This window comes from Varanus komodoensis, unplaced genomic scaffold (assembly GCF_004798865.1).
Source record: "Varanus komodoensis strain SLA01 unplaced genomic scaffold, ASM479886v1 scaffold6_4, whole genome shotgun sequence".
Taxonomy (NCBI): Eukaryota; Metazoa; Chordata; class Lepidosauria; order Squamata; family Varanidae; genus Varanus; species Varanus komodoensis.
The window spans coordinates 13,865,263-13,891,022 of record NW_025336347.1 but is presented as its reverse complement, the minus strand read 5'-3'; the positions used below and the strand labels follow the sequence as shown (position 1 = coordinate 13,891,022).

The following is a 25,760-nucleotide window of genomic DNA, read 5'->3' as shown; positions in this document are numbered from 1 at the left end:
GACCAAGTGGGCTCCATAAATCCTTTTGTGTGTCTGAAGCTTCACCCTCCAGTGAAGTAATTGACTAATCCTTGTCTGTCTGCCTTTTGAAAGTATTGAAACTCCTCCAGTGTACAAGAACTGCTTCTATCCACTCAGGCATTATTCCATGGCTACTATAAAATAAATGCTTTCAACAACATTTTGAAGTAGGTAGTTCAGCATATGGCTCCTTTTTCTCTTACTCATTTGTACAAGACTTATGATAAATGTTTGGGTGTGGGTTCTTGTGTGTGATTCAAAGTTATATAAAAATAGGTATAAAATGTCTTAAACTCAAGAATTTGGCAAAGTGATGCTTCAAAGATGCTGAGGCCGAAATACTAATATAAAGGGTGTGTTTAAATAAACACACATGTACATATAGTACAATAAACTCATTTTTATGCAAGCATAAATCACACAATAAGGAGAACTTAGTAATGTTGGAATTATGCTGTTTATTAATTTTAGTATGTGTCAAAAGATGCTAGATACATCTTCTGAGGAGAGCTGTGTTTGAAAATAATGCTGCCTATCTCTGGCATCTGTATTTCAACATTCCTTCTTGGATTACTTGCTACTTTGTTTAATGAGGACATTAAATTTTGTCAATAGCTTAAAAAAACCTACTCCATGCCTGCTTATGCCTTCTATATTCTTTGGTTTGTATTCTGAAAACAGTATCTTCACCCTTGAAATAGTTTGTATCTCTGCCCCTGCTATTTAGCCCCTTTGTGGAGTCAATTAAAACCCCAGTGAGTAGAATGGTGGGTGAAGAATCTCATCATCCCCCCCCCCCCCCGCTTTGCCATCTCCACCTCCCTTTGTATCTCCGTCTCTCTTTGGCCACTGAAAATGTAGGTCAAATTGCATCACCATAAATTGGAACAGTCAGAAAGGTGTTTGAAAAATGCTGACATCCTTAGCCTGGGGTGCATGCCGCTGTCTTTTGTTTACATTCGGAATAGCGATGTGGTGATGTACCTGTAAATGAACAAACCTCTATTTTAAGGTTAGTGGTGTAGCACCTAAATTACAAGTCAGACCGGAGTTAAATTTCCTTTTGTTTTATTTGGGTAGTATATTGAAACTGCACAGATAAATGTACAATAAATTTCAGTAGTGAAACATTAGGGAACTCTTCAGACGTGTCCTGTTGATGATAATCATAACTGTTTACTGTGAAAAATTCCCAGTCTTCCACATTTAGGTTTAACAATAGATTTTGCAGTTGTTTAAATTCATGTGTTTTGTAAAAATTAGCTCCTTCTCTTGGATGTAAATGAATGTGCTATACATTTTGCTTACTTTATGCATTGGACATGGCTTTTTTGAGACTAATGATGTATATTCAGTTATGGGCTTAACTGTTGAGTAAAGAATGTGTTTGCTGGCTGATTTACCCATCTCTTCTATTAAACCTTTTGGAGCTATTATAATAATTTCTGATCAGGAAAGATGATGGCTCACAGAGTATAAAATTCAAACTTTTTCTTCATTTTTTCAAATAAATTTTGATATGAAATGGAAAGAAGCATTCAGATACTTTCATATATTTTCATTTAATAAGAATATAATTTAGCTAACTAAGCTTTCAGATTAATTAAGGATGATTTTTATTGAGGAACAATGCAATATCCACGTGTACATGTGTGTACGTGTACATGTGTGTGTGTGTGTTGACAGCTTGGGTGTTTATATACACAGGTAGCTGTATTTATTTAAAGAGCAAAATTACTGTGAGTGAATATTATTATCTCTTTAACAATTCTATCTACTTTTGAAGATTAAGTGGAAGTTAAAAGGAAAATTACTGCAGATGGCAATGAATCTGCTACCAACAATAACCAGTGATTGACTCCTAGGGCAGAAATAAGCCTGGATGTCTTCTTGCTGTTATTGTACAAAGAAAGAAACAGTGCAAAACTGATTGTGCAAACAGTTTCTTCTACAGGTTGTTCACTACCAAAACATTGGGATAGTTGCTTTAACGATACAGAAAGCCAGCAGTTGACAGTCCAATATTATGGCTATGAATTGAAAGGTTTCAATATTGTTTTTATATTGGGCTCCTTCTGGGAGTTCGCTGACATTCTGTAATCATCAATTACAGCATTCTTAGATAGTATTCTTTTGTACCTCTGCTGTTGCTTCATACCTCAAAAATGGAAATAGCTACATCGTAACATACTGTCCAGAGGACCATAGGAGCATTAATTCTGCATGTTGAAAGATCCAAGATTCTCTTAATTCAGTTCTCTGTAAATATTGTTAAAATGCATGCACATTTAAGTCTATTCCTCAAATGCAGAAACTAGAGTGACTGTTTGCAAGTTAACTTCAAACAATTATATTCGAATATGTTTGAGTTCTTATTAAGTGGCCTGCATAGAACAGATGAGGGTAATTTCAATTAAGTTATTTTCACTTCTGCTAGATAAGATGTCAAAATCTTATTACTGTGATAATGATTGTTAACATGTGTTCTTTTTCAGGTTTAATCAAACATAAGAAAGAGGAAACTTCCACAGTCCAGACAGATGATGATCAATTGATATATCAACCCTGAGTTTTACCATACTTTTAAGGTATTGTGACCTACTAACCTATATATATTTTCCTCAACTGTACTACAGATGTAAGAGCTGCTGAGACACAAAGGACAGCAAAACACTGGGGGAAAAAAACCATACACATAAGTTGTTAGGAAACATACATTGCTGTTAAGAGATGCTAGATGTTGGATTTGTTTTTTAATGAGTGTATGGACTAATGGAGTTTAATGTTTTTAATGGGTGTATGGTGTCTATAGCCTATAATTTATTTTGGCCATTGACATATCTTTGTCTACGGAATGTGCTACTGCAGTGGTGGTAGTGGTATAGACTATATGCAGGAAGGATAGTTTTGCCATAAGAGAAAAACCTATTCTTCCCTTTATAGAAGGAGTCAAATACATGATTCAAAGAAAAATATATGGGATTTTGAAAATTGTGGGAACTTTGCTTCAGAGGTAGATAGCGCTAGCGAAGAGGGAAAATCACATTTAAGGAAGAGGTGGTCTCACTTATATATAGCAATGATGCCTGGAATCTTTGAATACTTAAAGCACAGTATACCCTTTTCTTAAGGACATTAAAAGTGCCTTGCTGGATTTTACCAAGGTTTACTTAAACCAACATTTTTTTAAGTAACCCTAGGAGCCACTCAGTATTATATGGTCTTCTGGAAGTTAGTCTTGCCTTTTGACTGCTCTTATGTTATCGTGGGGAAAAGAAATCTGGTGTACTGCATATGTTTTGGACTGTAACTCCCATCAGCTCCAGTCATCATGGCCAATTGTCAGTAATCATGGAAATTACAGTTATAATCCAAAACAACTAGAGAGCACCAGGTTGTGTGTGGCTGGGTTATAAAGGAAGCAGAGCATCTAATCCCAGTGGTGTTATATGAAATGTAAGCATGATCTGGTGTGGATTCTCTAGTATCCTTAGCATCTGGCCATGCTGAGCATTTGTAAGATTTTTGTTTTTCTTTTGTGGGTTTCTGTTTGTTTGTTTGTTTGTTTGCTTCTTTGAACAAAGAACCTCCCCATAACCTCATGATCCCAAACAGACATTATCCTGCCAAAGTGCACCTCTGCTGCTGGGAATGTATTACTTGTACTGAAATGTAATGTTGCTGGTTAAATGCAATGCTTCTTCTCTGTATTTAAATAATATGTATCTGTTACATGGATAACACAGACATTGCTGGACTGCACACCTCTTGTTCATCTTATCATTTCTTTGCCCTCCCCTTCTTTTCCTCTTTCTCTGAGTACTAAAGAGATTCTACCAGTAGCAAGATTTTTCCACCCCTCCCCTTGTATACTTGAAACACAGGAGACTGTCAGGTCAGAGTATGTATCCATCTAACCCAGTATTGTCTACTTTGGCTGATGGCTGTTCAGATCTCAGGCGGAGATCTTTCACTTTCTTTTAAGTACAAATGTAGAAGACAGAGACGTGGTCCTGCTGGATGGAACACATGTGCTGTCTGTCAGCTTTGGCCACCTCCCCATATCTTTTGACCAGTTATCCTGCTACCATTGCAGGATCAGAGTTTCAGTGAGTTACAGGCCAAGAGGAAGGCCCCTGCCATCACTTCTTAAAAGTACGTGCCTGGACAAGTCACATGCTTGCTTTTTTCACAAAGAAAAAAAAAGACTGTAGAAACTGTTAAGTGTGCAAAAGAGAATGTGAAACACACCTTTTTCTACTTTTCCTGTGTGCCAAAGATGGAGATAAAAATCTACTTGCCCTTTTAAATTATTGTGGTTTCCCAAGACATCCAAATTTGGAACAGTGATTTGTTTAAACTAGTGGGAACAAGCTATGATCAAAAGACAGTTATGCAATGCAGTTCATAGTTTCAGTCTCATTTGCAGAGAAAATTGTTAGTGACACTTTTGAATTCTCATGTGTGATATCTGAATATTCATATGTCCAATACCAGGATTTTTGACTGGCTGGCCTCAAGTTTATAGCCAAGTACCATTTTTTCTGTAATTTACAGAGACCTATAAATAACACACTTGGTTGAAAAGGTATCTAGATTTTAGAATATTATGTAGTTAACATGAAAGATGTTCCTCCTCCTCCTGATTTATATCTTCTAAATTAGATTGGCTAATCAAGGTTTATTGTAAAATAAACATTTCTAAGATTCAGTAGAATATCATTAATAAAATGGGATAGGCACCATGCAGCTACTGTGGCACTTTTGAACAGCTCATAGGTGGTTTAGAAAAAAGTTTTCATATGCCTTGTGGCTAAGAGACTTTTGCCAAATTTTTGAGCATTTCTGAGGTAGAAATAAAAGTAATTTTGGAGGTAGATTATTCTTATTTCTACTTTGAGGATAAGAACAGATTCTTTAAAACAATGACTCACAGAAGGCTAACCACCAAACTTGTTGTTCCAGTTTTAGATGTGTAATGCATTCCAGAGAATTAGGGTTGATAACAGTAAGTTATGAATTTATGCAAAGGCCAATTAAAATGGAATACTGTGTTAAAGTACTGACAAAAACTTTTAAAAGTTTATATATATATATATATATATATATATATATATATAGACTAATTCCTGCCACACCAGCCTAGTTCAGTTAAAATTTTTTTTGTAGGAAGGTAAGATATTGGTTCTGTTGCATTTTTGGGGAATTCTCTAAATGGGGGAAACCTTTGAGAAAACCTTGCTCTTTAAATACATTGCACAGATAGACTTTTAAGATAATGATAACCCCTAGCTGATCAGTACCAATACAGTCTTGTACTTGCTGCAGTACATTGTGGAAAGAATTTTTAGGGCTTTGTAAAGGCAAATGAAGGCAGAGCTGAACCTTTCTCTTGCATTTATCCAGAATTGCTTGCTGCTTTATGTGTTGCAATGCAAACCTCTGCTTGTGCCACTGTAACTAAGTGACAGCAGCCAGGCAATGGTTGGAATCAATCTATGTTATTTATGTACCTACAATAAGCTGTTTTTGTTTGTGGTGGTATATTTTTATGCTTCAGTATTTGTAGCTGTTTCCTGTTCTTTAAATGATCTGAGACTTTCTGTGCGGACTGTGGGAGTAGAGTACCATTGAGAGAGGCCACAATCTCAGCCTGTCCTGTTGGGCATCATGTACACATTGCCAAGGTTTTACTAAAGGAAGCACAGCATCTTTACCCTGTGTGGTAGCAGTATAACCTGCAACCAGTGGAACCAATTAAAAAGTAGGGATTTCAACCAAGGCTATCTCCTTCAGTGTCCACAGGAGCAGCATCCTTTTCAGCACCATTCTTGTTAGCTTCATTGTGACCACTGCTTCCAGCTGCTACCATGGTCCCAGCAACAGAAAACTACCCCTAGAGACCTCTCCACACTGGAGTTCATTATCTCAAAAAGGACAAAGCCCCAAAGCTCTCCAGTTACCAATAAAATGACATTTTCTTCCACCTTTTACAGAATGATGTGCCCACTTTTCAGCAGGAACCTTATCTGACACCATGGAAATATCTTCCATGTTTCTATCCACTATCTCTGAATAAAGCCCTTTTCTCAGGCTCTACTTAAAAGAGACTCTTCTGCCCCATTTCTGTCACTCATGAACAGCTAACTTGGGTGGAGGCCCGTGCACCATCATCTGACTATAGTCACTTGCTGGATTCCAGAAAGGACCTGCAATTTCATCGCCTAGGCTCAGAAAACACAATAACCCACATTCAAGGGTTGAGGATGGGTTGAGTGTGGCTTGTGCTGAACCTTGAGTTGTTAAAATACGTCTAAAGCCAACGTGCAGATAACCCATGGTTTGTTAACTACAAACGACCCATAAGTAGAACCTATGGTGTTGCTGGGTTGTGAACTGTGGCTAGTTTAGCATGGTTTGCTATTTCAGCTGGGTTCAGATACTGTGATAATCCATATTTCAACAACTGATGGTCAGCCCATACCCTTGAGAGAGGGTCATTGTGTTGTCTAAATCTAGCCATTCTGACTGGCTTTACCTAAACCAGAAAGGACTTGGGGTTGTTCCTTGCAAGAACCTTACATAAGTTGATACTCTTGCTCTCCATCACCTTTTTGGGGCAGAAGGACTCCCAAAGGGGAAACACGTTGAGAGATTTCAAAGAATGGCCATGGTATTCTGAACCATACTTCATTCAGGCTTGAAGAGCCTCACCTGTGTTGAGACTGCCCCACAATATAGGCAGAAGTCTCCTTCCATTTAGGCAGCTCCGTCAAAGTTTCCATACTGTCAATATCACAGCTGCCAGCCATCCTAACCAGGTTGTTTCCAGTTAATCCAACATTTCCAGCTCATCCTTTGTGGTGACACATGGATGATCAAGTAACAGAACTGAATTTTGTATCATCAAGCATTTCATGCAGCACTGCTCCTTTTTTCCCAGTGCTTTTCTCTCCTATATCAAGTACTCTGGAAAGAACATTGGTCCCTCCAATGCAGAGCTGGAGGGTGACTATCAGTCAGAATCTTCTAAGTTTGTTTAGTCACTCTCTCATCATCTTCTCAAGTCAAGGATTTGGAGGTCATTCACTACCACTAACTGCAAAGAGCAGTCATCTCTGAATTGAGCATCCACTCCATATTGTCACGTTCTTAGGACTAGGCATGCACTTGCTGACCCAGTGATTGACTTCATCAAAACTGAGACTATGGGACTTGTAGCATTATCTGTCCTTCTTTTCTCAGGGCAATGATGAGTCTTGGAAAAAGCCTTCCTTTGCTCCATTGATGTAAAAACAAATGGAGAATCTTTGCTGCATCCCACATGATGATTGTGCCATTGTTTTTTCTTAAACTGGCCCTAACATCCAACATTATCAAAGCCATCCACAACAAGGCTTCCTCAAAACTTCACTTTACTCTGACTGATGAGAATTGATGCAAACAAGACACAATAGGACATAAAAATGATTCTACCACTACACTGTCATTCTGCATCAAGAATTACTAACCTTTATGGCTTACTACCAATTTTTCTTTTGGCAAAAGACTGCCAGTCTATCGCAATATCTGCCAGACAACAAACAGTCAATGGCACATCTCTTTATAATTGAAATTGTAGTTTCAGCCAAGCAACAGGCTGACACAGCCAAATATATTGCAGACTGTGGAATGATATCAGTGGTAAGAGCAATTACACTATGGAAACCTGCAGGACTTATTAAATGGGCTTAATCCTGCATAAAGAATATGCCCTTTGGTGAACAAAACCTATTTAATTCAACAAATCTACAAGATCAAGACCTCAGCCTTATTGCTTAAGCCCTAGACTGCAGTCCCAATGCCAGTATCAATTGACTTACCTATCCAGGGGTTATTCCTTTCATGAGGTGGGATCCCAACAATCTAAACACCCCTTTTCTTTGACCAGCACAGACAACAGTTGCATCAAAAACAGGGTGATGGACCTGCCAAGACTGATGAGGGTCCCCACTTCAGTACCCACAGGAGCTATCTTGTTTCTTAAAATCCGTGATGTTTCCCTTCATAAGCTATTCTGGGCTGCCCAGCCCACAGTGTTGGTCAAGTTCACATGGCTTTATGTGCACACAATGAAAAATGTCTTTTTGAAGGGCAGTGCCTCTGTACTGAGCTGGTCACTTGTTCCTTCCTCCACTGGTCAGTCTGCTGGTTAATCAACCACGAGTGATACACAGAGATTACAAAGAAGGACAGTTTGTGTACCTGTAACTGTAGTTCTTCAAATGGTCGTCTATGTGGTCACACAGCCCATTCTCTTACCTGGCTACAAGTATACTGAAACTTGTCACACTGTCCTCTCAGCTCGGGCTGTTACTCTGGCACCCTTAGAGAAACTGAGGGGGAAGGTAGGAATGCCACACTCTAGGCATGTGCAGGAAATGGGGAGAGAGGGCTTTCTGTCTAAAAGTCTAAGTTCTAGACATTTCCAATGAAGGCTCTTTGTGGGTGCAGAACACTGAAGTGTGGATGCGCAGATGATCACTCAAATGATTACAGTTAGAGGTAAGCAACCTGCTCTTTCTGTCCCAACTTTTTAAATAGAAACTCAAAGGAATGTTATAACCAATGTTTCTAGATTACCTGGAATACAAGTGTTGCACTAGCTACTTGCAGACCTGTTGAAGTTTTTTAAAAAATATACCTAAGACAGCCATCTAGACTTTATTATTTTAGCCCACATGTTGGGAATGTATATATGATTATTGTCACAAAAGTGAGCAAAAAGTAGTTTATAGATGAATCTTGAGAAGCAATGAACTAAAAAGAAGGAAAAGAGCAGGGGAGAAAAAATATAAAATGAACAAGAAAGTATATTTTATTTTCCTGGGTTATAGTTCTAGGTTGGGACTCAAAATGCTAGTATGCTTTCTTCTAGGGAAATGCTAATTCTCAGCAAATACAATTTAGAAGTCTTGAAAATATTTGAATTTGCATTTGTCTTTATGACCTTGAAGGACAGTGGCAAGGGCTATTCTCTTTCTTTTGGGCAGTATCCATCTCCTCAAGCGTTTCTATTTGTAGACATTGCTTTTTCTTTAGGTCACCCTAAGACATCCCCTAAGCTTCACTTCTCTACTCAGCCATTTCAAATTCTGTATCTGACAAATGTATTTCTCAGGTGTGTCTATAATCTTTATTTTTCTGTCATTTAAATACATTCATTTCCATTCCCCCCAAATATTTGATATTCATCAGCTAATTAACAATATGTAATCATATCTGAGTGATTTAAAGATAAAATAGAAGAGAAATAAATGAACTTCTTTTTTCTTATAATATGTGCATGTGAATTTTACTGTGTGGTACCAATCCCCATAAAAATCAGTTTCTGAACAAACGTTATTATTCCTAATTTGACTTGACATCTCATAATCTTGCCCACTGAAGTGATGAATTGATCATTCTGGTGGCACTCTTCTCTCTTTACTGGAATGCTGACAGATTCACAAAATGTAGTTTTGCACAGACCAGCTTAAGGAGATATTTTGACATGCCTAACTACTGTAAGGTACAGTCATCTCTTCACCCCCCCCCCCCATGTGTGTGTATGAAATGAGGAAGAAAATAATGTTCTTCGTGGTCTCTCTGTATCACCCATATGGACTCTGCACCTGCACAGTGTCTGCATTCGGGAAGATTCTCCTTTCTAAGCTTAGAATTGTTGGCATGAGCCCCCGCCCACTTCCCTCTAGTATAAATAGGTGGGGTTCCCTCCATTTTCCCCAGTTCGCTTTCAACCACCGTTTTGAGTGCCTTGGGTCTTTCCTAGCTTTGCTATTCTCAAACATCTGTTTACCCCCCAAACTTACCTCTTGACCTTTTTACCTCATGCTTACCTCCTACCATTTTCCTCACTAAATCTCTTTTAACTGATACCCTTCCCTACTAAAGAAAAGCAAACAAAAAGGCCCTCTTCTATTGTCCTTTTACCTGAGAAATCTATAATTTCTTTTCACCTTTCTTTTCCCTTGATGGCTCTCAAGGTGACTTTTAGAAAGTTTATATCGTGCAGAGTTGAAATGCCATCTTCTGATGGACATTCTTTGTGTATCTTTTGCCTTGATGAGAATACCAAATCGGCACCTTCTCGCACTGCCAGGCTTTTACCAAACAAGCCAGGAAGAACAAGCCAGGCCGCCTAAAGGCATTTGTGGACTAGGGCTCTCATGGCGATGCAAGCCATCACAGGGGACCCACAAGATTGTCCAGCAACATCCCGTGCAGAGGCAAAACTTCGTGCCCCATACATGGCTGCAAGGGCTCCAGCAACCACACCATCAGTGCTTGGAACAAACACACTGAATGGGAGAAGGCTTAAAAAGAAGGAGAAAAGGCCTCACAAAATGGTGGAGGAGCTGAAAACAGCTATGAAAAGGGGCAAGGAAAAGCACATGAAAAGGACCAGCCACTGCTCCCTGGCAGTAGGGGAGTGCCTATTCCCCTTTCCCATCAGTGGCCCCAGCTTCCATTTCTGCACCTTCCCCCCAGCAGTGCCTGCCTCTGACCATTCCTGCTCTGACCATTCCTGCATTGGGCCAACCATCAATTTCAAAAGCACAGACTGAACTGACTTCTTTTCTTGCCATGGGACTTCGTTTATCATTGCCCTGAATTTGTTGAAGTTGGCTTTTTTGAAATCAAGGGCGCATGTTTGGCTACATTTAGCTTTAGCTTCCTTTATTATTGGGAATCCAAGTAAGGCACGGTCACTTTCCCCCAAGAGTTCCCATAGCTGTTACATTGTCCACTGAGTCTTTTCTGTTGGTTAGGATCAGGTTGAGTAAACCCATAGCTCTTGTTCCTGCTTTTACTTTCTGCTGGAGGAAGTTATCAGTGACAGATGTTAGGAATCTCTTAGAGGGGCCATATTTGGCAGTGTTTGACTTCCAACAGATATCAGGGAAATTGAAGTACCATATAATGAAGACATTGTGCCTTGTTGAAATACTGGCCTTTTTTTTTTTTTTTTTTTGAAATTTTCATCTTATAAGTGACTCCTAAGTCTGATGCAAATCCTAAGGAGGGTGGAGTCCACTTTCCCATTGCTTATGAAATGAGAGATTCATTCTACCCTTTAAGTTTTCTGCAACATGTAGAAAACTTGGGAGGAAGAAAGAGTTCTCTCACCTTGTACTGGGCATCCAGGGATGGACAGTTTCCAAATAAAGTTTTATGGCCACCACTGGTAATATTTGTGGGTGCCTATGTGTGCACTTAGGAGAGAGGCTTACTTTAACTCAAAATGGTGTTTTACTGCGCCATGCACCTTTTGGCAAGAAGTGACAGTCTGTTTGGTCTAAAGGTATGCAGAACTGTAAAACAGACACTTGGAAGCTTACAACTTTTAATACTGGCAAAGTTCCTTTCTTAGTTAAAACTATTGCCTCTTTCTTACTAGACTATGATGTATCTTATTTCCTGTTCTCATTAGAGGATGTTATTCTTCAAAGTACTAGAGTTGTAAACATTGGTGGTGCTAGGAAGGCTCATGCTATGTTTATAACCCTGGATCTTTGCTTTCGGGTCCTGAATGTCAAGAAGTCCTTCTCCCTCTATATGCTACTGCTACTATTCAGTCTCAACTCTTGTATGCCTATGCATAAACAGAAATGAATGAGGCACTGTCTTTGAAGAGCAGTTAACCTCCAGGGCTTTTTATTCCTTGTGCAGGGATTGCTCAGGTGACCTTTACTGGGCCAATCAAAGTTGTTAAAATGCACCCTTTCTGCAGCAGCAGGTCTCCTTTGTGAAAAGTTTGGACAGGAGAGAAAAGAAAAGCCAAGACCCAAAGATGAGCAGCAGCTGCAGAAGACTTTGGGACTTTTTTCCCAGAAGATTAAAAAAAATCTATTTTTATTTGTTAAGAGAAAGATGAAAGAGTAAAAAAGCAGCATATTCTTTTCTTTCTTTTTTCCCCAAGACTGAGGAGCCAGCCAACCAAACTATACAGCACTATTGCTGCTGTTTTGGGGGGACAACAAGAAGGGGGCTTTACATTGGGTGAGAATGGGGAGAGAGGAGAGACCAAGAGGCTCCTACAGCCTCTCTCTTTCCATCCATATCCACTGCTGATAGGTGCACTAAGCTCAGAGACCTATATAATTGATTTTTTTTCTTTAAATTTGAAGGAGAAGCAAAATCCAGCTGGCAGCTCTTAGAAAAGAGGGGCATTTCTGTCCTCAGAGCCCTCTTCATTTTTGGAAGCCTCTATGGAAATAGAATCTGTAGGATTGTGCTCTAAGTTGTATAAATTAAGTAAAATAAATAACTGAAATAGTCTGTTGTAAGGGCAAATTAAGAATAAACCTTATCAGTACAGTTGTTTTGGACGAAGAAATGAAACTTGCTTTTTGGGGGGATAATATTTCTTTTAAAATACATATTTAAATATATCCGATATAGATTGTTAAATATATATAATAAAATTATATTATATTATTTTTGTTCTTTATAACTAGAAGCATTACAGACCCAAAGTATAGAACAACCAGGATTCTACAGAACAGCTGCATGAATATTAACACTGGAAAATACATTCTGTATTTGCACATTTTTATTTCACAATATGGAAAACGCAAAAATTGGAACCTGCGGCAAAACACTGTAATATGCAGTGCCCTTCTTTGGCCTTTCTGTTAATGAGCCCTGCCTTCCTCCATGGCTTCCTTTGGGGCTTCCTCTGCATTCTATTCTATATCATACCTGCTTTTTTTTACTCTTCCCCCATAATATTCAGTTAACATTCTGTTATCTCTGAGCTTGTGAAGTCTTTATTGGGCTGTTTTGGGTTCACCTGTTCTTATTTCAATATTTGTTGCACTTTTGCAAAAGTACTTGTGTATAGACAGTGCTTTTTCAGCTAATTGGCATCAGAACTCAGACTTGAACAATGAAGCTTGGTGGAATGATAGGAAACAAAACTCCCTCTGCATCTGAATTCATGTGAATACTTAAAAAAGAAAAAGAAAACCTTTAAAAGTGGGTGTATATATAGCCAGCTGCAACTGCTATGCTTCCTGAACCCAGATATCTCTGCCCTACAGAACAAAGACAGTTGAATTGTCAGAGCATTCCAGGATATATGATCGTATAGTCAGTTTAGAACAAGGATGAAGGACCTTAATTCTGGGGGCCAAATCTTTTTCCAAACTGCTAAACATTTGGTGGTTTCCCCACTTTTGTGTATTTTCCCCCATTCAAAAAGATTGAAACACATCTTCTGGGTCTTAGTTACGAATTGTAACAGCATTAAACTAAAGCCTGCTGGTATTATGGTGTTATTGATCCCACTGATTTTGCTTTTGACCATGCCCTTTTTACAACCTCATCCACCACTGCAGTGTGGCCCCAAGAGTTTCTCCAAAATGCAGTTTGGCCCTAGTGCTTAAAATAGTTTCTCCATCCCACTCTATGAACATGTCGCATGGATTACAGTAAGGACATGTGTAGATATCGCTTGGACATGATGCAGTAGGGTTGAGCCCTCTTTCTTGAACACTGAGCACTCCACCTGCTCCCATTCTTTTGACAGCATTCTTTTGATCTGCTCTGATTTTGGAATGGAGCTGAACAGCCTTTAGCTGGCAAATGAGTATTAATGAGGAACTAGAAGAATTTGGAATTTCATTGTGGGAAATTTATTAAACTTAAGCCATTTCATGACTGACAGCCTACAGTGAGATTTGAATGATACCTTAATAGTCTGCAATAGTTGAACAGTTATATATGTGGCAGTGTACTTCTAGGATCTTAATTAACTTAGGAACTAACAACTTTTAGCTAAATCCCTAACATTTAAAACCTGTTGAACCTAAGCACACAGTAAAAATACTGTACATTTCAAATGTTGGAAACTGTCTATACTTTGTAATCATATGAACACTACTTCAAATAGCTATTGCATAGTTTATCTTCAACAGAGCAGTTTTAATTTGTAGAACTACCCGTTCACCATGTGGATTGGTCCAACCCAACCAGTTTCAACCTGAGGAACATGTGGCAGTGCATGAAAACTCTCAGTGCTGTGCAGGCAGTTCATGTAGCAAGTTGTCCTGTGGGAATGCCAGATAAACAGTATTTACTCTTTGAATTGAACTGCCATGGGTTGTTGAATATGCTTTACAAAATAATAAATTTATGCATGTATTAACTATACATCTTTGTAAGCTGTCCTGAGGCTTTTGCAAAGGACGGCATATAAATATCCTAAATAAACAAACGAACAACCTGTATTAATTTGGCCAGATACTGGTATATCATTCTTGAAAATGAAGGAGCTACATACCATTTCTACTTTATTATTTGTAATATTCCAGCAATGTTTAACATTACTTATGTTGTAATCTTTGTTTTGTATTATTGTCAGTGATTATTTAACAAGCATTGAATTCTGCCAACTGCCTCTTAAGAGTGTTTGGGCTGTCCTTAATTAAAAGCTTACCAGCTTCTGGTAGAAAAACATCAATAAATATCTTTGCAATCTTACCAGGATGATTTGTTTTGGTTGCAAAAGATGATGTGTCAAAAGCTTCCATTTTATTTTTGTGTCATTCAGGCTGCAATCCTATGTACATTCACGTGATAGGTGCCCCACTAAACACAGATATACCTGTTTCTCAGTAACTATTGATAGGATTGGGCTTGCATGTCCTATTAAATTCAGTGGAACTTACATTTGAGTGATCTAGTGTAGGATCAGCCTACAAGGTTCTATTCTTTAAAACATACTTAGTCCCACTGCAGTAATCATATTTAAGGTTGGGTTTAAAACTGCTTTTTAGTATGTGGAACAAGTGCTTTCCTGATTTAACAATAGTATTTGGCTCATAGGGGCATTGGATCCAAAAGCTTCAACTGCAAATATTATGATCAACAATGTGTGGATTCGCCAGGAGAATATAGCTAGAAAACTCAGAAGTGTTAGCATATTTTGCCTAACAATTTCTAACATTTCTAAAATTCATTAGGAGTTCACTTTCACACATAACAGAAGGGCATGCAAATTGTCTTCGAACACAGTCCTGTGCATCTGTAGATAGGAAAAAGTCCTACAATTTCCAGCCATTCCCAGGCAATGTTCTGTGAACTGTAGAACTTTTTTAAACTGTGCAGTTATCTGCATTTTTAGAGAACTCAGTTATGCTGTGTGTAAAGGTACATTCAGACATGGTTTTGAAATAGAAAATAAAAATCAACACATATTGCTTGGTGTTGGATATTATCTTCCATCTTATTTTTCTAACTTCTAATATTTATTAATTTATTAAACATGTTTGTTAGCCCTAATTCACATTAAATGTTAATCTAACTTCTTGGCAACAGAATAAACTAGATTCCTATTTGTAAGAATATCATTTTACATTTACTACCTGGATTTGATTTACACGATATTAAAAAGAACATTTTAAATATAAAAATGTTATTTTTAGGATACAGGATGTGTGATTTTTAGTATACTCAGTACACATGTAAACACTTAAATATGCATATATGCACACTTTTTAAAAAATGCAGGTGGGAACTGCAACAAAATGTTGAAGTGTTATCTCTGCTTCAGAGATATTGTACAGTGCTCTAGTCAGTAACCCATGCCTTCCTCTAGGCTGTTAAGCTGTCTGTGTTTTGTTTTTTGTTGTTCTCCTGACAGTCAGCCTTCTATCACTCCCAGCATTTGGGGGTGGGGTGTGGGTGGGTGGGTGTGTTTTCCCTGTTATAGTGTGTGCAGGTGTACACACACGTATAAACTCACATATAGCATTTTAAAATAGTTTGTTCTACTATTTGGGGTCAACTTAGACTGCTAGCATGACATTTACTAAGGAAATAAGCGACACTGTTCTAATAATGCAAATTAATAAATATGGAGATTGGCCTCTGTCAAAACCAGTTTTGTGTAAACAAGGAAAATCTTACATTTTATATATGTTGTATAGGGTATATATTTGATATAATGAATTTTGTTACCAGATCTCAGGTTCATACTGAGAATGCCTTTTAATGTTGTGACTACAGCTGACAGGACCCTTGCAAGTAAGACTATGGAAATAGAGTTCGAAATGTTTTCCTTCCTGGAAATGTTTTCAAGCTTTGCACCTTATCGTTTGTGAGGGAGAATATTTTTTCTTGCTGCTGCTGCTTTCCTTTAACCCCAAGTACTTTGTGGCGGGGTGGGGGGGATAGACGCAAAGATTTGGCAGTCTCCGTTTTCATTCATGGTTTTGACAGATGTGAAGTGAAGCATTCTAAGAGCTGGGCGACTCTTACAAACAAACCGGCATTTAGTGTATCCAATTGGTGGATTGGTGAGAAACGATTTAAATATTAAATGAGACCTTTTAAGGCAAGATCGGTGGATGACATTTGTGAAAGGAAGGTGTCCGCGAGGGTGATGGGGGCGGGCGATGAGTTACATAGATGGGGTTAGTTTCCTGCTTGTTTCCTATTCAGCCTCCCTTTCTGTGCTTGACGTGAAAACTTTTAAGGTGGGAGGGAGGCGTCTAGCGTTAAGGTAGCTTTGAGAGGGACAAGTTCCCGCGCAGAGAGGGCGTTGGATGATCAGGAGAGAGTATCTGTGTCAGAGGAGATTTGGGTTACGTGCTTGTAAAACGAAACAGTTGTGTGGTGGGGGAGGGGAGGGGAGGGAAGTGTACGGGCTTCCTGGCAGCAGGCGGGGGCGATTGTTCTGTTCCTTTAAGAGACGGTCTCTGAGAGGAAAGGGGCGGAGGCGGTTGTGATGCACCCGGACCTTGCTGAGACTCCGAAAATAACCAACTTCCTTTCGCTGAAGTTCGGGACTGTACGAAGTCTGGTGCGATAGAGGGGTGGGAAGAAGCCTAGTTTGGTCGGTTTGATGTCATCCTCGAAAAGACCTCTGCTTGAGTCTGGAAGCGGACTAGTGAGGAACACTTTCGCTATTGAGTCGGGATCCCCGATGACTACGGTCGTATTGGTGACGCGCGTGAAACCTCCCCCCTCTCAAGTGTAGCGGCGGGGAAATGCTAGTGCGCTTCCCTTCCCCAGCGGGACTGTGCCGATGATTAATTCGTGGCGGCTTGCACGGGAGGTTAATGGGAAACAAAGGCGATGCGAGGCCTGCCCTGTGCCCGTAGCGGCAGCCCCGGTTCAAGCTGGCGACCAGTGGGGAATTCTCTCGGAGCTTCCTTAAGCGGCGGCGCCACCTTAAAGAGCCTGATGACTTTTCTCGTTACATTGTAGCAGCGGAAAGAATGTCGGCGCGGGCCGTGGCTGACGTCAGAGGGGAGCAACGCAGAGCGGCGGCAGCGGCGGCCAGCAGGCAGCAGCGGCGGCCCCGGCACGGCGGAGGCGGCGAGAGCGGCCTCGGCCCGGCCACCACGACCCCTGCTACGAGCGCGGCAATGGCGACTGTCGGGGAGCGCAGATCCTTGCCTAGCCCGGAGGCGATGCTGGGGCAGCCCTGGAGCCATTGGGTCGATGCTGCTAAACTTCACGGGAACGACGGTGAGAGTCCCTCCTTCGTGGGGGAGGGGAGGATAGGGGAGGGTCGTCCTGAGCAGCAAAGGGGTTAAGCCAGCCTGTCGCCTGCAGGGGAGGGAGGAGCTTGAGGACTCTCTTCTCCGGAATGCGGGAGGTAGGCAAGAATCTGTCCCAGACTCTGAGATGAGGGTAGGTGGTAGCCAGGAAGGTCCCCGTTTCATCCTGGGCCACCTACATTCAAGGCTTATCTACATGTAGGTAGCCCTGTCTTTCTCCATGATAGATAATTCTCCTATTTCTAGGCATGAGTATGCCTCCACTCTGAAATTGGGACCTGCTCCTCATTTTCCTCAGTAACCAAAAGACCAGTTGAATACTTATAGGCATGTATTTTCTGTTAGGGCCACATCCTTATTTACAGTTTCTAGGGACATAGGAAGCTGCCTTACCCTTGGTCTGTCCAGCCCCGTATTGCCAACACTGACTGCCAGTGGCTTTACAGGGTTTGTGGCAAGTGGTTTTCCTACTGATCTAGAGGTGGTAGGGATCAAACTTGGGACTTTTTGACATGTTAAGCATGTGCTTAACCGCTGAGCCATGGCTCTAACCTTTACATCTGTCATTTGGACATTCTTGCCATCTTCATTAAAAATCAAGCAATTTCTGTTCTGAGAATAATCTAAAAGTATACAATATGGCTTGTTAGTAGATTTTGCTTTTCACATGTTTCAGTGGCTGCGTTTGGAGGGTGACAAGTGCATGCTTTATGGTGACAAACAAGCTTAGCTTTCTGGGTTCACACTCCTTTCTTTCACTTTTGGTTTTAGTTATCAGCATTGTATTTTATTACCTGATGCACCCAACTGTAGTTAATATTACCTATGGTTATGCAGTGGCTTATAAAGCTGACTTGTTTCAGCTAGCCACAGTTCTCTATTCAGATGATACAGGAAAATGCATTAAAAATGCTAAGTGGTAATGTCTGAACTCTCAGGAGAAACTGAAAGAAGCAGGGGGACTGTGTGAACCCAGGAAGAGGTTGTGCTTATTCACGTTCGTGCTAAATCATGATTAGTATGCTGTGACAAAATGGTATTAGGGACTCAGTTACATGGAATACTTTTTGTATTCCATGTAACATGGGAAATGTATACACGTGTATATAGATGTGGACAGTTCATTTATGTAGGGTTTGTACATGACACTAAGGCACCATACAAATAAGCCACAGTGGGTTGGTCGCTGAACAGAAAGTTGGGCTTAGATTGGGATACTCTTCCTTTCCTTGCCCCGAGTCCTTCAGCTGGCTCCAGCATGTATCCCAGTGTCCTATGTGGCAGGAACTGCTTTGACTCCCCTCTCTACTCAGATTACTGCACTTTTTAGTTCATTGCTTTTGGCTTTTTTTCAGAGCATGAAAAAAGCACACTTTGGATTGTGCAAGGTTTTTTTCAGCCTTCTACTAACTGAGGCAGTTACAGTCGGCCCTCCACATTTGCAGGGATTGGGGTGTAGGACTCCCACAAAAGTGGAAAAGCTGAACATCTCTAGCACGCCCCCCAACCATAACTCTTAATACTGTTGACCATCCATGTACTGAATTGCTTCTCTCTCTCTCTCTCTCCCCCTCTGTATGTGTGCATGCCTACATTTTTGATATATAGACCTACCAGTTAATTGAAAAACTTTTTTAATTTAAAAAATACTACTCACCTTATGCATATGTGAGGATAGGCTAATATCTACTTCCACTTCCAAATGGAAGTGAAGCAATGGCTTCAGAAATTTTTCTTTTTTCTCAATATACCTTACAGTCAACTTTTATTGTAAGGTCTTCACTTTCTTTTGCCTCTTGGGAGCTCTTTCAGAAGCACTAGAAGCACTATACTTTGGACCCAGTTGATATTTTATTGCACTTTTAAAGACGCAAAAAGTTATGAGAAATGCATGATACACTGCACGCTGAGAGACAGAACATGTGAGTGAGGTTGGCTAGTACTAAGACAGAAAGAATGACTTTAAATCTTTCTTTACATTTTCTAGTCTATGATTGTTGTCTGCAACTTTCCGCAGTAGGCCACAAAACAAAACAAAATCCCATTTAATTATTAATGGCAAACTTGTGAATAATCAAATCCATGAAAATTAAACCCATGAAAACTGTGGCGTTCTTATAGTTCTAAAAGCAAAAATACACAAATATACACAAATACAATGACTGGGAAGTAAATGGAGACTCAGCAAATCTGAAAAGGAGACAAGAAAAAGAGGCTAGTTATTATCTCCCCTTTCTGGAGTAACTGCAGACTTGGGAGAACTGTTGAAAAGATGGAAGACACTGAGAAATGTCAGTTCAACACTTAAAATCAAGAGAATTGCTAAGGAACAGAGGTTGCCCTCTTCCCATTTAGTGCACTTTTCCCTTCCTTCCTTCCTTCCTTCCTTCCTTCCTTCCTTCCATTTTTCTTTGGTAACAGCCCCCACTCATCAGTACTTTTCAGTTTGGTCATTGACCTCACAACTGTACACAAATTAGCCTAAATAGAGTTTTACATGTTATTTATTCTACCACTCTTTGAAAGCTGAAATAAACACAGACATTCACCAAACCAAACTAGAGGTATCAGAATGCTGTAACAGCACTCTCGTGGAAGGCTAACAACAACAAGCGAAGTTACAAACTCATTCTCATGTTTGGGACCAGAAAAAAGATGGCAAGTGATGGTGGTGCCATAGTACTGTCTGGGCATTGGTACAGGGGGAGTTTCTGGTTGTAGTTCAGGCAGTAGTGAAGAGCAACCAGTCTTGCTGAACAGCTCACTAACTAGTTGCCCCAAGCCATAGTGAAATTGCTCTTGGAAGTTTGGACAACACAACAATGGGTTGTCATGTCATGCAAACCAGGTCAATGAATGACACATTTGTATCTTCCATGTTTGTGATGCAATGAATGATCTTATTCATTAAAATTATTTTTAAATCACACTTCAAAGATTCTAGGCAGTATTCAAGACATGAATAGAACTAATCACACTAAACATGTAGTACAGGATAAAATATAATCCTTTAAAATGAGAATAGCTTTTTGAAAAGGACAGTCTAAATCATAAACCAGGTTTAAAATGTTTGGGCAAGTAAGTCTTGATCTGGTGTTGAAATGCTAACGACAACAGTCCCATTCAGACACCTGAATGGAGTACATTCCAAAGGAGCAGTGCTACTACAAAGAAGACTCTTCCTTTCTCTCTCAAAGCTATACATAGGAAAGCAGGATAGTATGGGGACAGGTATCTGAGTCCTAAACTATATATCGAACTAAGCTGTCCCAAGCAATTTTTAAAATTGTATCAGCTTGCTGCTGTTGTAATTTATGTCTGCAGGGAAAAGGTTAGGTATCTACCACATTTGAGTGGATGGTTTTGTACTTTTAATCTGTTTTGTCTGTTAAATAAATTCATATCCTAATGTTCATGTGCATTATAGGAAAGAGAGTTTGTGTTATAGACTTTTTTTGGCAAGTGCATTCATCCTTGCAATGAATGTTTTGGATTAAGGTAGACCCAAAAAAGCACATCATTTACCATGCAGCTGCCACTCCACAAGAACTCCAAACACTAAAGTTTTTCTTTTGTTTGTTATGATTGCACAGGAGCAGCCTTGGAAGAAAGCTTCAAAGAATATGGGAAGAACCGAGAAGCAATGCGACTCTGTAGAGAAGGTAAATCTAAAGCAGCGAGGTTTCTGCCTTTGTAGGGCAGCTGAGAGAATGTATGGATGCTCAGGCGGTGTTTTGCATAAGCCTGAATTTGTGACCCCAAATTGTTCTAAATCTCCAGCGAGATGTCGGAGGTTATTGCTAGTTCAGCATCTAATGTCTGTCTGAAACCATTGCTGTAAATTATCATTATTATTGTTACACTTTTATACTCTATAGCCCACTTGGACTCTCCGGGCAGTTTATGGATTTAAATATATATAGAGAAACAACAAAATAACCATATTTAACAAACAAAACCCAGTAAAATACAACAACAAATCTTCAACCTGTGCAGCTTCTTGTACAGAATGGGAAGTATACGACTTCTGGAGAAAGAGATCATCATACTTGGGCTTGGTACTGGGTCTTCGGGCTTATCCAGAAATCTATGAATGTATCTAGTTCAGCCCTACTCCAGAAATGCACCCAAAGCCTCTGATGCTGTTTTGCTTTCTCAGAGCTGATCAGAGTGCCAGATGCATCAGGACCTGTGATACATGCATAGAGGGAACTTCTGAGGACAGTAGTGCCCAGGATGTACAGTTTGCTTCCTCTGTGGGATCCATGCCATGGGTTTTCAGGGTAGCTTGTTGCCAGAAAAAACAAAAACAAAAAACCACCCCATACAAAGTGGTCCAGGTTCAAACAACATGCCAATGCACTGGGGCTGGTTAGCTATGAAGGCTTTTGTGTTGTGTAAATCTGGTGTGTGTGTATGAGTTATCTCCTGCCTGTCTCAGTGGTTCAAGAGTAGAAGTTGTTTAGGTTTAGGACAAAACTGTACTACAAAACTTATACAAGTGGGGGAAACTTTCAGTACCAAGTTTGCTGTCATATGATTAACAGATATTAAATAAAGATATTTTAAAAACTTTATTTTCCAACCCCATCTCCCCATATTCCAAATTACTGAAATGAATTCATATGCCATTTTATGACAAAATGTAAAAGAGATTAATTATAGCCATTTTCCACCATGCATGCTGTGTTCATATTTGAAATTTTGCCCTGGGCCAAATCTTATCCTCCTTATGGTCAGGCTTGGCTCAGCGTAGTTTTTGAAGGGTCAGAGTACTTAGTAGATGCTATAACTGTTACTAAATGGATTCTTAAAAGGGAGCTGGTGGCTTCTTGGGGCCAGTTGTTTGCTTTGCTCTGCAGGAGAATGTGAACAGTCCTTATAAGAACATAAGAGGAACCTTGCTGGATCAGACAAAAGTCCTAACCAGTCTAGCATCCTGTTTCCCAGAGTTGCCAGCTAGTTGCCTACATGAAATCCACAAGCAGGACAGGAGGGCAATAGCTACCCTCTAAACCTGTGGAAAAATGGTTGACCTTTACCTCTTGAGATGCTGCTTGAAAACTGTATTCCACATTAGAGAAAGGGGGAAAGGGATTAGAGGAAGATATTGCTTATTGTAAAATCTCATTTTATCGAAGCATCAAGCAACTTTTTCCCTTTCAGTAAAAGGCAAATAAAGCATAAGAACATAACAAAGATAAATTATAGGCTGGCAAAAAAAGAGTAGAACTGAGATAACATAGAATCCTGTTTTAAATATAAATGTAGCATTATTTTTATTAGCATCATGTTCTTATGATAAAGTGTACATCAGTATAATTAGGCAGTCTTTTGAACAATAACCTGACACTTACTGCCTTGTTATTTCTTTCTACTCCTCCCCAAAGCTAAAGATACAAAATAGATGATGGATATAACAACTTGACCAGCCTAGTATGTTTAAAGTACTATTTATTTGTTTATTTGATTTGTACTCCACTGTCCATAAGTGCCTTGAAATGGCATTCAAGGCACTTATGGACATAATTAAAATTGATCAAAACAATAAAACAATCTAAAATGCAGTAACAATATTGTTACAGAATTTTTTAAAAAAGCACCTAATTCGATAAACCAGTTAATAGGCCTTTTTGAATAAAGTAGTATTGTCTGCCAGTAGAAGGAAGCAGAGAGGAAACAAACCCGGTTCACATGAGAGGGGTTTGCACAGCCTGGGGGTGACTGCAGAAAAGTTTCTCTCAGAACATCACCGAATAATGATGATGAGGATGATGCTGATAAGAAGAATTTTGTATCTGTACTGCCCAGTAGCTGAAGCTCCCTGGGCCTCCGAAAGCAGCAGTCTCAAAAAAGTTCTCTTTAGAAGAATCAAAAACCCAAACAGGATTTGTATGGGAGAAAACAGTCTCTCAAGTAACCTCGCTGCAAGCTGTATGGGGTTTTATAAGTAATAATTAGTGCTACGAATTCTTCCCAGAAACAGACAGTTAGCCAGTGAAGTTGCTGTAAGAAGGGACTCATTTGCTTCTTGTAACTGACCCCAGTCAGCAGTTGGTCAGAGCATTCTGAATCAGCTGATGTTTCTGAACACTTTTCAAAGGCGGACCCAAGTAGTGCACTGTTACAGTAATCCAGAAAAGATGTAACTAAGGCATGTGTGACCGTGGCCAGAGAAACACCTTTAGGAATAAACGCAGTTGGTGTGCTCACCTCAGCTGTGCAAATGCACCTTGAGACACCACTTGAGACCTGGGCATCCAGCTTTGGAGCTGAGTGCAAGAATTCAACCAAGCTGCAAGCTTGAATCATGGTTGATATTAGAACTAACAGGGATACATTCCCTTGTCCAGTTTCTGGCATTTATGGTCCACCCAGGCTGTCTGAAATCAGGCAGAAATAGTTTCACAAATTTGACAATTTGTTTCCTACTAAAATATGTGTATTTTTAAACAATTTCCTTTCAGTAGAGTTCAAAATAAGCTGCATGTTGATTCTACTGGATAAAGTGATCTATACAAGTCAATGACTTGCATATCTTCTCAAACAAGTATTTAGCGATATCCGATGGTAGACGTTCACATGTCTCCTTTTAAAAATAAACAATTGTAATCTTTAAAGGACACAATCTTATCTGTGTTGCCCTCATGAGAAAGTAGCCTCCAAACTCTGATGAGTGATGGAGGTGAATTTTGCCCTCCGTCTTCCTTGCCTTTCACCAGATGGGCCCCTGAGCTCATTCAGACGGGGTGCATTGCAGGCACACAACTGGGGCTGGAAAGTTCGTAGGATCAAGTGTATCCTGGCTTCTCCTGTCATGCACCAGACATTTTTCAGGCTGCATTTGTGGCCTTGGAAAGCAGCCAGTACTGTTTTTCTGCAATGATTGCAAGGGGAGAAGGGACAGGTTAGGTATTAGAGTTCTGCTTCTGAGGTTATAGCAATGTCTACTGCCTGGGAGGAATCCTGTTTTGTAGAGTCATAGAATAGAAAAGTTGGAAGGGTCCTATAATCCCATTAAATTGCTCTCTAAAATACTTTAGTTATCTGGTACAACTTTGTTAGCCTCTTACAAAAGAAGGTGTGCTATAATTGGTATGTGCCGACTGTTTTTTGGTGGGACAGCAGCTAGGCTCAAGGGTTTCTTTACTATTAAGCAGGCACATTAAAGCTTTCATTCCGCACAAAGTTAGTTTTCATGGTAACCTGTGCCTCTGTTTAATTGACTTAGATGGATAAAAAACAGACATCCCACCCACCCATTACTGTGGTGAATCCATAGCCTATGCATATACCCTTCCCTGCAGAGAAACTTTAACGTCCTGCTTGGGATGGTGGCAGTCCTAGTTATCTCTGTAAGGGAGCTGGTGAGCTGCTGGTAAGTCTCTGTCTTTCCATCTCTGCACACTGTGAGCAAAGATACACATTTTAACAATCAGTTCCTCATCCCTTCTACTTGTCTACAGTGATTAGGGTATTTTGGTTTAGGAAAAAGTTGAGTAAGGGAGCATAATGAACATTTATGTCATTAAGCATGTTGGGAGGAACTGTATAGGGGGAAGGTCAATGAAACTGGTTGGCAGGAGATTGAGGATTGGCAAAGGGAGGACTGCTTCACACAGTGCTTAATTTATGGAATTCACCACCATGAGATGTGATATCCACTAGTTTAGATGACTTTTAAATGGGGATTTGAAATACTTATGCTGAGAGTCTGTCAATAGCACCTAGTCAAGATGGCTATATGCTACTTTCAGCTTCACAGGCATGCCTCTGAATACCGTTCTCATCTGCCTGCTTGTCTGTCTCATTTTTATACTGTCCAATAGCTGAGGCATTCTCAGGAGCAGTTACTCAGGAGTAGCAGCAGTAAAGTGTCCTTGCCCCCATGTCCTGCATGTGGGCTTCCCAGATACATTTGGCTGCTATGGAGAAGGATGCTGGACTGTATGGACCACTGGTCTGATCCAGAAGGACTCTTTGTATCTAATGATTGTTTTCATAATTATGGCAGTTGAAAAACACAGTTGCACAGTATGGATAGGAAGGCTGTTTGTTTGCATGAATGGGCCCTTCAGTGTACTTATGTTTTTCCTAGATTACACAGTTGTTGGAGTAGAGGCTCCTTTCATATGCACCTTATCTCCTGTTAACTAAAGTATTTGACAGAGTTTTCTGTGCATACTT

The 25,760-nt window shown here is 39.9% G+C and overlaps 1 protein-coding gene across 5 annotated transcripts in view; it reads left to right on the top strand.

The window, feature by feature from the left end:
* Positions 1-2,516: 2,516 nt before the first annotated feature.
* Positions 2,517-25,760, top strand: part of ATXN7 (ataxin 7) — a 103,252-nt gene continuing 80,008 nt past the window's right edge. The window contains exons 1-3 of one of the 5 annotated variants that reach the window (XM_044451891.1): positions 2,517-2,609; positions 17,278-17,541; positions 21,167-21,235. In XM_044451891.1, coding sequence (XP_044307826.1) covers positions 17,289-17,541; positions 21,167-21,235 — 322 coding nt within the window. In that variant the 5' untranslated portion in view covers positions 2,517-2,609; positions 17,278-17,288. Of the gene's footprint in view, positions 2,610-16,806; positions 17,542-21,166; positions 21,236-25,760 lie in introns of those variants that run through there. The other 4 variants (XM_044451890.1, XM_044451893.1, XM_044451892.1 and 1 more) reach the window with 4 other exon arrangements.